Source organism: Orbilia oligospora (assembly GCF_000225545.1).
Source record: "Orbilia oligospora ATCC 24927 unplaced genomic scaffold scaffold00043, whole genome shotgun sequence".
Taxonomy (NCBI): Eukaryota; Fungi; Ascomycota; class Orbiliomycetes; order Orbiliales; family Orbiliaceae; genus Orbilia; species Orbilia oligospora.
In genome coordinates this window covers 1701384-1713477 of record NW_011645600.1, presented here as the reverse complement: position 1 = coordinate 1713477, position 12094 = coordinate 1701384, and the positions used below count along the sequence as shown (strand labels likewise).

Here is a 12094-nt window from a genome sequence, read left to right as displayed (position 1 = left end):
TCTTAATAGGGCGGGGGGATTCAAATATCGTGGTGCCTATTATAAAACTTCTATCAATATAGCTCTCCCCCTTCTTTCGTGGGATCCCTAGAACGGCTTCAATAGGACACCCAAATCTATAACTAAAAAACATTAACGACAAGGAAAACAGACCAGAAAAACGAAACTAAGAAAAAAGAAACTAAGAATCATGAAATAGGGATGAAGGCACAAAAAGAAAACAAGTGATATGTAAGAAAGCTATGCGGAACGCCGCGCTGTGCAGAGGTGAGAGACCCTGAGTGTAAAAAAGAAAGCTCTCTTCATCTAAAACGGCGTGTAAATACTGATATCTCCCATCAGTAAAGCAGAAAATATAAATTCTGCATGTATGAATTAATAAGTTTGAACACTGAGGAGCTCCAAGATAAGGAAGCTGCGAGTTCGAGCATAAATAAAATTCAGGAAGGAAAAAAGCCACAGAGCTCCTAGGCAAGGGAGTTGTGGGTTTAGACAAATAGAATGAATAGAGTTCGGAAATACTACAGAGCTTCAAGACAAGGAAGTTGTAGATTATGGAGGGCATTGAGGGGAACTAGTCAAACCCTCGCCGCAATACAAGTAAGATGTGATATAGCCGTTTCAGAGGGTGAACTCCCCTTCAACGGTTCCATTAACACAAATACGACCTCCGAATACCTTCCAGAAATGGCTTGACCAATGTGGAATTCGCACCTTCCGTTTATCCTCGAGTTCCACCTCAACTATCTTACCATAGCCAGCTTTAGGGGGTCGAGTAGCTAATGCTGCCACGATTTCTTCCTTTCGGGAGTCTAAGCAAGAAGCGATTTCCGCGGGCGGTAGCGGGTTGTCTGAACCGGCGAAGTACAAGATTGCCGATAGCTTGACGAAAGAACGAGCTGTGCACCATGCATCATACCCGGCAACGTGATTTTGCTCTGTATTAACGGGGAAATCATCTATTACGGGGTTAGTGTGAAGCTAGGTTGGGGTATTTGCAATAATTCATACCTATATGCGGGTAGGTCATGTGGGATAACCTATATCCCAATTCTGGGAGACTGCTGGAGGCTGAGTTCTATAAAATATGTTAGAAGGATCCAGATAATTTCGATGCTAGAAGGTATGATTACATACCTTATTGGTCTCTTTGCAGTGAAGAGCGAGAAATTTGGTGTCAACAATCCTGGAGATAAAGATGTATTAGTCAGGCCCTGAAAGTTTACAATAAGTCTTCTTGTTTCGACTAAAAATGGACTCACAAGCCAAAGCTCTGCTGCAAAAACCTTCGAAAATCGTTGATATCTTCAGGAGGGTCCCCGATAAACATGTTGTGCATATAAACCAAATCGGTGAAGAGGTTATGTCCGATTAGAGGTTTTTTCAACTCCATGATTTTATCAATTAGGTGCCGTACGCCGCGTTGCACCTTGAGCACCTTTTGGAAGTCATCCTCCCTTTTCAGCACGATATTCCTCTCCCGGTCTCCATTGTATGGCACCACCTGCAGATGCCGCTCATACCATATCCCATTGTAATCGGGGAATTCGCGACGGATAAACTGAGAGATGATACGACGCTGGTATCCATTATATCCTGCATCACGCTGTATATTGAGGAAATCAAAGGGGTCCTATCCAGAAGCGTTAGCTGAGACTCGATCTTCGAAGAAGCGTAGAGGGGTGAAGACATACGGATTCCCGGCGCTTGATCCATCCGATGATTTGTGATCTCACATCCTCAAGCATTGGGAGATCTTCCTCTTTGGGCTCAATTTCTTTTTTGTCGGCTTCGTCCCGCTGACGTTTCAGACCTTTAATATGTGCCTCCTCTTGGTGACCGAGGTAAAGGCACCCTCGACTAAAGAGCTTGTTGAAATCGAATCCATTCTTAAGATGGAAATCGATTGCTATTAAGACAAAGGGTGAGTGATTGTTTATGGTCAAGCTTTATAGGAAAGGATAATATACTTACCGCTAGCCGAGAATAAGTAGGCCCTATCGTACCGGAATAACCTTTTCTCCACATGGGGAGCGACAAAGAAGTTGAAGGGCCTGGAGCTGTATTTTGGCTCCCGTGGAGCATTCGGCTCCCATTTTACTGGGCAAATGCCCATCTGCATGATGCGGTATGCCTCCGCAGATTCCTATCAAATTTAGGATTAATTGTTTGCTTGTCAGGCGGTGGGAGGTTAGGGTCCATACGCAGAGCTCTTTGTACCTCTCGGCCAAGGTGGGTTTGTGGTTCATATCCACCTGGCCTCTTCTCGGGTCGCTGCCCACCCCCGAGAACTCGAAATCGAGGGCGATAAACTATATGAAAATTGTTAAATGAGAGTTTAGGAATGAGTAGGGGTTATTCTAAACTTACATCGCAATCCTCGATGAGTTTTAGGAGGTTGGGCAGCTCCTCGTCGAAATCGGCCCGGTCAATCTCCCACCGTGTGCCGGCCAGCGTCAGTGGACCGAACTCCATCTTCACTATAAAAGTGAAGATGGACGAGGTGTGGGGAGGTGCCTATGATAGGCAACCTCGAAACGAAGAACGAAAAGATGGGGAGGTGCTGCTAACAGCAACCTCGAGGAGAAGAGCTAAAGAGGGTGTTAGAAAGCGGCGAAGAATTGAGGATGAAGATGCATGGATCTTCGAGTAAAGAGTCAATGATAAGGAAGAATGATTCGATGAGGCAGCTGGAAGGGGGTGGAGCTGGTTTGTGATTGGGGATGAGAATGATGAAGAGGGGAGGGAGTATGGAGAGGGAAAGGGCACTTTAAATAGAGAGGTAGAGACCTCAAGGGAAAATAAGTTCAAGACTTTGTAGAAGGAGGGTTGAGCTCCAGAGCGCGCAAGCAACGGCCGAGCAAGCGAGGGAAACCTAGCTGCAAGACGCACGCCCGCACGGTGACCAAGGGGCTACCCGTACGGCGAGTCTCCAACTGCTGGGTCGACGGATTATCCTAACGGAAAAAACAAAACCCCTTCAACAAAAAGCCCAGCGACTCTTCGAGAAGAATAAAGACGGGACAAAAGGAGTCGAGGAAGGGAATCAGGGGTGTTGCATCCAGACAGGTATGTGGGAAAGGGATGGATGGATGAATGGATGGACGCGGCGGGAGTAGGGGACGCATGCGCATTGAGAGATAACTTACAGTTTTAAAAAGAAAAGTGAAGCGAGTGGAATTTTAGATGTGTCGTCCAGACCTTCTGGGAGAAACCTTTATCTCCAAAGAGGGCAATAGTCGCGAGAGGGGGGGAGAATGTTGCGAGGACTTGTACCTGGAGGTGAGCTGAAGATTCAAGGAAGGATGAAAGATACTTTCGTGATACTTGTATATGATGATAGCGAAGGGAAAAGAGTGATGCTGAGAGGAATGGGATTGAGGGGGCGGATGGCTTTATATAATGCTAATCTAGCGGGAGGGTTCCAGAGCGGGCAATTGCAATTCTAAGTTTCCCTCGGACCGTCGAGTAGTCCCATATATTGCACTTTTCACGCTTGGTTGCCTCACTAACCCTACCGAGCGAGCGGATATTTTAAAGCTGACGTCTTTGTTTCGTGAAGTTTATAACACTCTCCTTTGTAGCGTCTGGAAACGAGGCTAGGTCTGTATCCTATATTTTAAACGTCTTTGAATTCTGATGAATAACCCGTGGTTTGACGAAATCCGAAGTCCGGGAACAGGGCACAAGACAAAAAGTGAGCGAACTGGGAACTCTGGACCGAGAAATCGAAACCGTGAAAGAAATATGTAATTCTGGACTGGTCTAGGTTGCAGTTATGATAAAACTTAAGGGCGATTTAGTAAAACTGGCCTTGAAGTAATTCTTTCTCTTAGTTCTGATATTTTATTAGCATCAGATCAGACCCGTTAAACAGCTTCAGGGCCCAAGCGAGCAACAGCGAAGCTAGCGGCGATCCCTAGAGTTTTAGGGCTAAAAGATGCACCGTGGCTGCAATCGAGCCGCTGATCGCATGGGGTAGGTGGTGACTCAGTAGCGTATAATAGACTTGGCATAAATAACCCCCAAGGGACCTCACTTTCGCGAGCTTTGGGCGCGATAGATAGGGAAAGGAGCAGTGCTTGGTGACACAACTGCTCATAACACCTTGGTCATGTCTTCATGAATTCGAGGGAATCTGACCTACCGATATATTGATAGTGGTTAGGCTCGCTAGCGAAAGGAGACTCCGGTATCCGTTCTCCCCACCCGGTCACTAGCGCAAATACTGGTATTACGCCCAAAGTGTCTAGACGGGTCCAATGGATTTAGAACATGACTCAATATCCTCTCGCCCTTCGATAAGTCCTCGAATATAATAAAATACTATGTGTTGTTATTGTGGTATTTCGAATCTAGCAATTTCGAACGCAAAGTTTCATGGGTTTGAGTTAAGAGACCAGTGCGAGTTGACAGTTGCGGCCGCTTTACGGATAGCTATAGATTCAAGGTTGATCTTCTGAAAAGAAAATATTAGAGGGAATTCTTTATTTTTATAGGATCCATGTGGTGTTGTATGAGCCATATTGTAGGATGTCGACAAATGGAAGACGGGAGAACACGAATTGTGAGTTTCTAGCTTGTCTGGCCTGGGTAGCCTGCGAAACTATGCCTGAACTGTCCGTTAGGAGGCACAGAATGAAGTCTCCGACCTTTGTATCACCTATGTTTAATGCGGCTCGTAAAACCTAGAAATATTGAATTTTTTGTTCATTCCCGACTCGGTACACGCAAAGGAAAAGCTAAAGACTTCGCTTCCTCCACTGAAAACCGCTGAAGACGCCTCAGTCACACACGTTATCCATTTTCGTCCTGAGGTCTGTGTAACATGCTAATAAAATACAACAATAACCAACACAGAAATATGCATTCGAATTAACACAAGCAGAACAGATATATTGACAATTGACATACCCTCTCGTATAAAATATAAACAAATTAAAGATAATAATACTGATGCTCATTTCCGGCACACCTGTGGCAGAAAGATATAAAGCCTTCTCTTAAACCAGGATTGATACCACGAGTTGCGAATTAAGAATAACACATGCCACTAGCGCCGACAACATTGCCCAGCTTAGCTGCCGGACTGAACCGCCGGCAGTAATAGTTGGTTGGTGGGTCTCGTAAATGTACTGATCATATTCGTACCGTCCCTCCAATGTCGGCTCTGCCGTTACTATCACCGGGTAGTACCCCGGAAAATCAGACGCTTTCCAAGTTTTCGTCGTCGCCTTCGTAAGATCCTCTCCATGCGTCCTGCTCGAGCAAACTGCAGCTGTGGTATTGCTGACTTCGCAGCCAATACTCAACATCTTGCTTCCTGTTCCATAGTATAGTTGTGATGTTCCAGAGGCTGTAACTGTGAAATCTTTGTACGTACAGCCTAAGGATGCATCCTGAGCTTCGCAAGTAACTCGATATTTTGTAAAGCTAAAATGGTCGGTAGATAGGATTCGTCCTCGAAGAGTCGGGGTCGGAGCACCAGGGTCAGGCTTCTTGGTTTGGAACCAGTAGAAAGTTTGATTAGTGGTGGCTATCGATGCTGTCGGGCGTCCACCCGCCCGGGATGGGTAGAGATAAGCGAATGTAGTCGTTGGTAGGCTTGTCGACCGAGCGTCAAGACCACTAGTGAATGAGAAAAATGAAAAGAATAAAACAAAGAGTGTAAATATCTCCTGCATTTGAGTGGAAATATTTGTGTGCGGGCCAGCCTCCAGAATCCAACCAAATTATTAAATGAAGCCAGAGATTGTCGAAGATCCGGAGCTTGGTCTTTTCCTTCCACCGGCTGACTCGTAAAGTCTAGGATAGTAAACCAACATTCAAAGTATCAAAAAGAAACTACAAAACAAACTTCAATGGTGGTGAAAATTTTCAAAAAGGGCAGCCAGTGCGTAGAATCGAAAGCGGTTGGTGTGCAAAAGTTCGAGAAGAAAATATCGCCCAAGGCAAAGACTTTAATCCTTTTGGGAGCTGCTCAAAATGGTGGGTCGATGGGCACTTTGTTTCTGCCGGAATTCCAGGCCTTTGACAGCTCGGCGCAAAGTGAAGACTTCCTCCCACGAGTAAAATCCATTTGCGACCAGTCGGGTTCTCGACATGGAAGCGCGCAAAGCGCTAACTGGAACCTTCTGCATGAAGATCGACTTGGCTTCTGGCACAGACTAAGCTAAATTTAGAACACCACATAAAACTGTATATTAATGTGTTGTATAAGACCTCGTTCTTGCAGCTTGATCTTGAATGGTTAAAGTTTCTACACGGCGAGGGGCGCCACTTGGCCAATTTCTTTCGCAGCGACACTGATAATTTTCGAAAATCTCCTAAAAATCGGCTTTGTCCAGTTGACCCAGACACCCTACTTTTCAATGCGGAAATCTTGCGATCACAATTAACCTCAATTGCTCAGCAGTCACTAACTTTGACTGTTTGTAACCTCGTAGACCGAGGCGAGCCAATCGAAATCCAACGCAACGCGCGACGGCATGTCATGTCTGCATGTATATGTATGCCTCGCCCTGGTCTCGTACTCAGATATGGATTACAATCGGCGTATCAACTTCATAAGCCCTAAGAAGGGTTGGTAAGTGGAAGCATGACCAACGGGAGGTAGGTATCTGTAATCTGTAGTCTTGTGGCTAAGCTCTTAGCTAATTAGGCAAACTGCTGAAAGTGAGGGAGTACTTATGTATGTACGGACCCTCTTTGGTCTCCGTTGTCAATCGCTTCGAATTGGTTGTGATTAACCCCAGTGGCTGTCTTTTTTTTTTTACAAGGGTTTGGAGTGATATTTCAGTTGTGCCAGCTTTGTATGGGGTGAAAATGGCTTATTGGCGTTCGTCAAGTACTCTATAGTAGACAAGGGTCATGGTTTTCTAGAGATATGTCGTAAACTTTGTATCAGGACCCGCCGGAGAAGAACGGGAAGAGCATTAGCATGTTGGCCCGCTAAAAAAAATCATCTATCGAGATGCCCTAGGAGTATCTGAATGTGGGTCATGAAGCCATGGATTTGGAATACTGTGATTACAAACAAACGATGTTCTCCGGGATAGAAATGGCTGAAAACGAATTTATTATCTTTCAGAAAAGAGATAAAATAAGGCTGTTTCGATCAATTAGTTGAGGAGCTCCATCAGGTAACATTTGGCATAAGTCTAAACTACAAGCTTCATTATTTCTCAACCCCGTGCACAGCCCGCAGTGACAATATTAATACATATCCCGAGTCCCCAGTTTTACAAATACGCTCTCGGGGCTACACTTAACTCCACCCCCATTACTCATCTTATATATGTATTCCCTATGAATATCGAGGGATCTTTTGGGAGGCTTCCATCATTTCAAGTTTAATGTTTGATTCCAGCCGCAACCTGCCGAGTCATCTGTGCCTTCGTGCTCGTCAAGAAGAAGGCTAGGACAAGAGTAACGAACGCAAACGGAATCAAACTATACCAGATGAACCGATAAGAATCAGCAAGCCCTTGAACCATAGCAAAAGACCCTGCTTCCAAAACAACCGGAGAAACACCAGGAATATTGAGTAAAGCGCTAGTGATACCATGCTCTGATCCTATCAGAAACTCTTCTAAAGACCCGGAAGGAAGCCCTGCATCCAGAACCGCCGTTGAAATCTTTCCGGGAAGAATATCCTTTTCCTTTGAGCTGAATACCTGTTCAAATATAGTAATACCAATGCTACCACCGAATGCACAAGAGGAAGCCAATAAGCTCATAGCGTGTGCTATGTATTCGTTAGGAGTACAGAGACTGACCACTATTGCCAACACGAGGGTGGACGCTCCAACAGCCATTCCTAAAATGGCCGTAGGAAAGAACCAGGCTGCAAAGTTTATATGAGGCTGCATGACAGCCATAAGCCCTGATCCGACCAGGAAGAGAACAAATGAAACGACAACAAGCGTTTTTGCCTCTTTAGTTTTTCCCATGATGGCGCCGGCACCGAACGAGCCGACTATACTCAAGAAGTTAAACGGAAGATTGTAAACACCTGTCAGGACTGCATCACGAGTGAAGAGGTTTGTTATTTCTTGTGGGAGGTATGCTTGCCCGCCGAATAGTACGAATCCACCGACGAAGCTCAAGACCTGACAGATGGCGAAATTCCGGTGTTCGAAAAGCGCATGATAAAGAATTCCATCTTTCCGGATGAGCCCGTTGTAGAACCCGAAAGATATAAGGAGGACTGCCCCAATTATCAAAGTGCAAAGGACACGGGCTGATGTCCAAGGGTATGGGTTTCCGCCGTACTGGAGTCCCACAAGAAACAAAACCAAACCACTGGCGACGAGAAATACTCCAAGCCAATCGATCTCAAGGATCCTTCGACTAACCGACATTCCACCTTCTGCGGAAGGGCGGGTTGCAGGATGGTAAAATAGAACTAAGAGCACGAGCGTCATTGCGAAGAAGCCCGCACTCATGTAGAACCCTGCCCTCCACCCTTCGTTCACACCACCAACATTATGTTTGATGAAAGCCCCTTGAATGATAGGTCCAGCGATAGAAGCAAGTCCTGCGATTATACCTGCGATACCCTGAAGCATCGGTCTTTTATCTTTGGGAACGACTTCGGCTACCAATGGAATCGCGAGATAACCTAAGGTTAGACCGACGCCGTTAAGGACCTGTCCTGCAATTACCATTTCTAGATCGTTTGCCCGGCTGGAAATAAGTGTACCGGCTGTTCCGAAAAGCATACCAGTAATGAGGAAGGGTTTGCGACCAAGGATATCGGAGAGCTCGCCCATAAATGCTTGGAGGACGCAATTGGGGATTGATACGGAGGCCGCAATCCACGCGGCAATACGAGCCTGCTGTGGAAATCTGGCCACAATGAAAGGAATTGAGGCACTAGGGACAATGAGAGCCCAGGTTGACGAAAAGTAGCAAGCAAAAAGAGCCAAAAGATTTAAGAAAATCGGTAGGTTCCAATGGAACTCTTCAGCACCGCCGTCTGGGTGTTGATTTTCTGTGTCGTCGGCATTGCTGCCTTTTGAGAATTCGATCTGCTGAGATTCCTTTTTTTCTTCCATTCTGAAGTTTTGATTTTGAGGATATATGTATTGTACTCTGGGATACCGAAGAATAGAACCCTTTCTCGAACTCAGGAATTGAAACGGACGATATCGGCGGCATATATACCGTATGCCATGCACCTTCAATGTCATGCTCTGAGAGCATAATTTCGAACGGCGTCTGACCCGGACCTGAACAGCAACATGATAGCTATCCCTCGCTCGAAGGGAATGTACATCAAAAGGTTGAACAAAATTTAAAAACCATTCGGTTCTCCAGAAACTTTTGAAAGATAGTTGCACATTGAGGACCAACTAGCCGAGATGGCGAGCAGTGTCGAGTTTCTTCCCATATTGAACCGTCGTCACATAGTTTGTAGCTACCAAATTACCCCAGCCAGGATACGGGACGATGTCGTCCCACCATAAATTTAAAGTTAGGCATTGAACAGGATAACGGGATACCCATGAAAGCTGGCTCCTTTTGGCATACCCAGTAGACCGGTGGCGGCATAAGGCCATTTGGTACCTTGTAAAAAAAAATCGGCTCAATGGATATTCTCCTTGACGTCTCATGATCTAAGGCCCATTGCATTGGATGATTGATGCGGGGTACCGTGTCACCGGTATTCTCTATCAGTGACTCGGTTTAGAAATTTTACGAATGTCCCTAGTTGGATCTTTGGTTAATACTAGTACTTGCATGCTATCTTATCCGAGAAATACTATCACGATTCTGCCATATCTATAGCATCTAAATGCGCAACTAGTAAAATCGATTTTGGATAGCCGTTAACGTTTACCATTCGCGCCCCTTTTCTCGTAAGATCTTGATTACCAGAACTACCATTAGCAGAGCTTAGCCCCATTAAACCCTTAGGCGCAACTGCAGTAGATGAGAAATCCTTATGTATTTGTAACAATGTATGTGATTTTTATAAAAGAACACTATATAGATTTTGTATTTGAATATATCTGATTACAGCTCGGTATCACATACTCGTTCAGAAATTGTGATTAATGTGTCAGTTCTCCCCAGTGACAACTTGAACCATCAAATCCTTCGGCCAAACAGGTTTATCGGTGCCGTTCCCTCGAGTTCCCACATTGTACTTGAGTTCCACAGCATTATCTTTAAACTGTGCAATCGGCTTTACTTGTACAAATGTTACCCCTAAATTCTCAGCACGTCGAGGCTCAAAATATTGTGGCTTGAAGAGCGTCTCTTTATCATATTGATAAAGAAGGCGCACCATCGCTGGTAGGAGAGCTTGCATAGGTTGGTAATGGCGGAAAACTGGTGATCCATGGCGACTCCAAAGCTCCTTCCAAATTTCGTCGTCGTATGTCCCGCAAGATCGTACTAGCCACTGTGAATAGTAGTTCAGAGATACCTACGCACTTAGTTTAGCGATATGTTCAAATTTTATCTGTGTCCATATTAGTGTCCTTACATCGACGCCGTAGCTTCCACCTTTTTCGGCTCGCTCTATAAGTGCGTGTAAAACAGAGGTAGAGCCACATACTCCGCAACTATTGAAGAGAAAAAACGAGAGTTAGCCGGCGTTTTCTCGGATATCGGAGTCTCTGTATACGACTCTTACCAGTAGTCGGAGTTTGGGAACACCGGCGTAACCGCTTCATCATTTCCCATAGCCTTCCCGTATGCCATAGACACTCCACAGCACTAGAAATGGAGATTAATTTCAATACATGTTAGCTCACTTCAAGATAGCTCAAAAGGAATCATAATTAACATACCGCATCGCTAATCTGCTGCCATCCACTTCGATGACTCCATGGACCATGCCAACCATAACAATTCTCCCGGACGTAAATGATTCCATAATCACGATCTTTGACAAGGTCAAAAACAGCATCACGTCCAAAACCTAGACGGTCCATTACACCAGGACGGTACCCGTCGATAACGACATCTGCTTCTCGGATCAGTTGTCTCAATTTCTCCTTATCTTCTTCATCCTTTAAATGCAAATGACAATTCCACTTCCCCCAATTAAGATCTTGATGAACCATCGAAAGATCTGTGAGCTGAGGAGAAGTAATCCGCATAACACTAGCACCCATCTCCGCAAGGCCCCGGCCGATTGCTGGAGAGGCAATGACTCTCGTCAAGTCTACAACCTTAAGGCCTGCAAGTGGACGTTTTGGGGAAGATGGAGCAGATGCATCCTCTTTCCACCATGTTGCCGGTTGGGATGACTTTGGATCCTTGGCGATCTCATATAATCCCACTTTACTGTTTGCCTTCCCGTGTTCAGAATTGAAAAATTCTTCGGCGGTATACGCAATAGTACCAGCCTGTCTGAATTGTTCGTTCATCAATTCATCAAGCTCTTTGGAGTCAATTTTTGATGTAGCACTTTGGATTCTGTTAACTGCAGATTCCTCTGTCTCATCTGGCTCGCCGTCAACCGGGAGCTTTAAAGCTGTGAGCGTTGGTTCCGGGTTCATACTACCATGAGTATGGTAGTATCGTCCATCTTTGGTCTGATAAATATTCGTAGCCCATCTTCTAATGATGCTAGCTTGACTGCGATGTTTATCTTCGCTTGGGAACATCCGTTGCATATCCGGGGATAGTGGGGATAGTGGAGTAGGCTTTCCATTTTCAATGATCTGAGCGAGCATCGGGCTCATAAAGAATAAAGAAGCATGATCCCTTCAAATTTCAGTTAATTTCTATTTGAGGATATCCCAGGGAAATAGTCAATATTGACAGCATAAACTTACGTATCGATGGTAATATCCAAAGGCTGGGTTTGGTATTTCTTCGTGATCAAGAGATCCAACATCAAAGCTTCGAACCCTTTCAAAGCAGAGATACTTTCCGCAAATCTCCAATTGATTGGGACACTCGGTTTGTCTGAGCCCTCGAAATGTATGTGTTTACTGAGCGACTGTAACTCCTTTGGTAGGTTTCCCATCAATGGATTTTCCAAGATACCCTCCTTGAGGATCTTGAGTGCCTCTTGTGGAATAGAGTAATTTCCAATTGAGCCCATGATTTTTATTTCAACTGCTCTAAGTTT

The 12094-nt window shown here is 45.1% G+C and overlaps 4 protein-coding genes across 4 annotated transcripts; all 4 read right to left on the bottom strand.

Annotated features, from left to right (window-relative positions):
* Positions 1 to 621: 621 nt before the first annotated feature.
* On the bottom strand, positions 622 to 2475 carry AOL_s00043g514 (uncharacterized protein; the record flags this gene model as incomplete). Its single annotated transcript, XM_011121000.1, has 8 exons — positions 622 to 959; positions 1012 to 1078; positions 1138 to 1186; positions 1263 to 1633; positions 1695 to 1909; positions 1975 to 2146; positions 2205 to 2312; positions 2371 to 2475. The coding sequence occupies 8 exons, from the start codon at positions 2473 to 2475 to the stop codon at positions 622 to 624; spliced, it is 1425 nt and encodes a 474-aa protein (XP_011119302.1).
* Positions 2476 to 5003: 2528 nt separating this feature from the next.
* AOL_s00043g513 (uncharacterized protein) lies at positions 5004 to 5684 on the bottom strand (the record flags this gene model as incomplete). The annotated part of the gene is made up of 1 exon (XM_011120999.1): positions 5004 to 5684. One exon carries the CDS (start codon positions 5682 to 5684, stop codon positions 5004 to 5006), a length of 681 nt encoding a protein of 226 aa, XP_011119301.1.
* A 1668-nt stretch (positions 5685 to 7352) lies between these two features.
* On the bottom strand, positions 7353 to 9059 carry AOL_s00043g512 (uncharacterized protein; the record flags this gene model as incomplete). The annotated part of the gene is made up of 1 exon (XM_011120998.1): positions 7353 to 9059. One exon carries the CDS (start codon positions 9057 to 9059, stop codon positions 7353 to 7355), a length of 1707 nt encoding a protein of 568 aa, XP_011119300.1.
* A 1007-nt stretch (positions 9060 to 10066) lies between these two features.
* AOL_s00043g511 (uncharacterized protein) lies at positions 10067 to 12067 on the bottom strand (the record flags this gene model as incomplete). Its single annotated transcript, XM_011120997.1, has 5 exons — positions 10067 to 10435; positions 10496 to 10574; positions 10646 to 10728; positions 10803 to 11724; positions 11796 to 12067. 5 exons carry the CDS (start codon positions 12065 to 12067, stop codon positions 10067 to 10069), a joined length of 1725 nt encoding a protein of 574 aa, XP_011119299.1.
* Between the last annotated feature and the right edge of the window lie 27 nt (positions 12068 to 12094).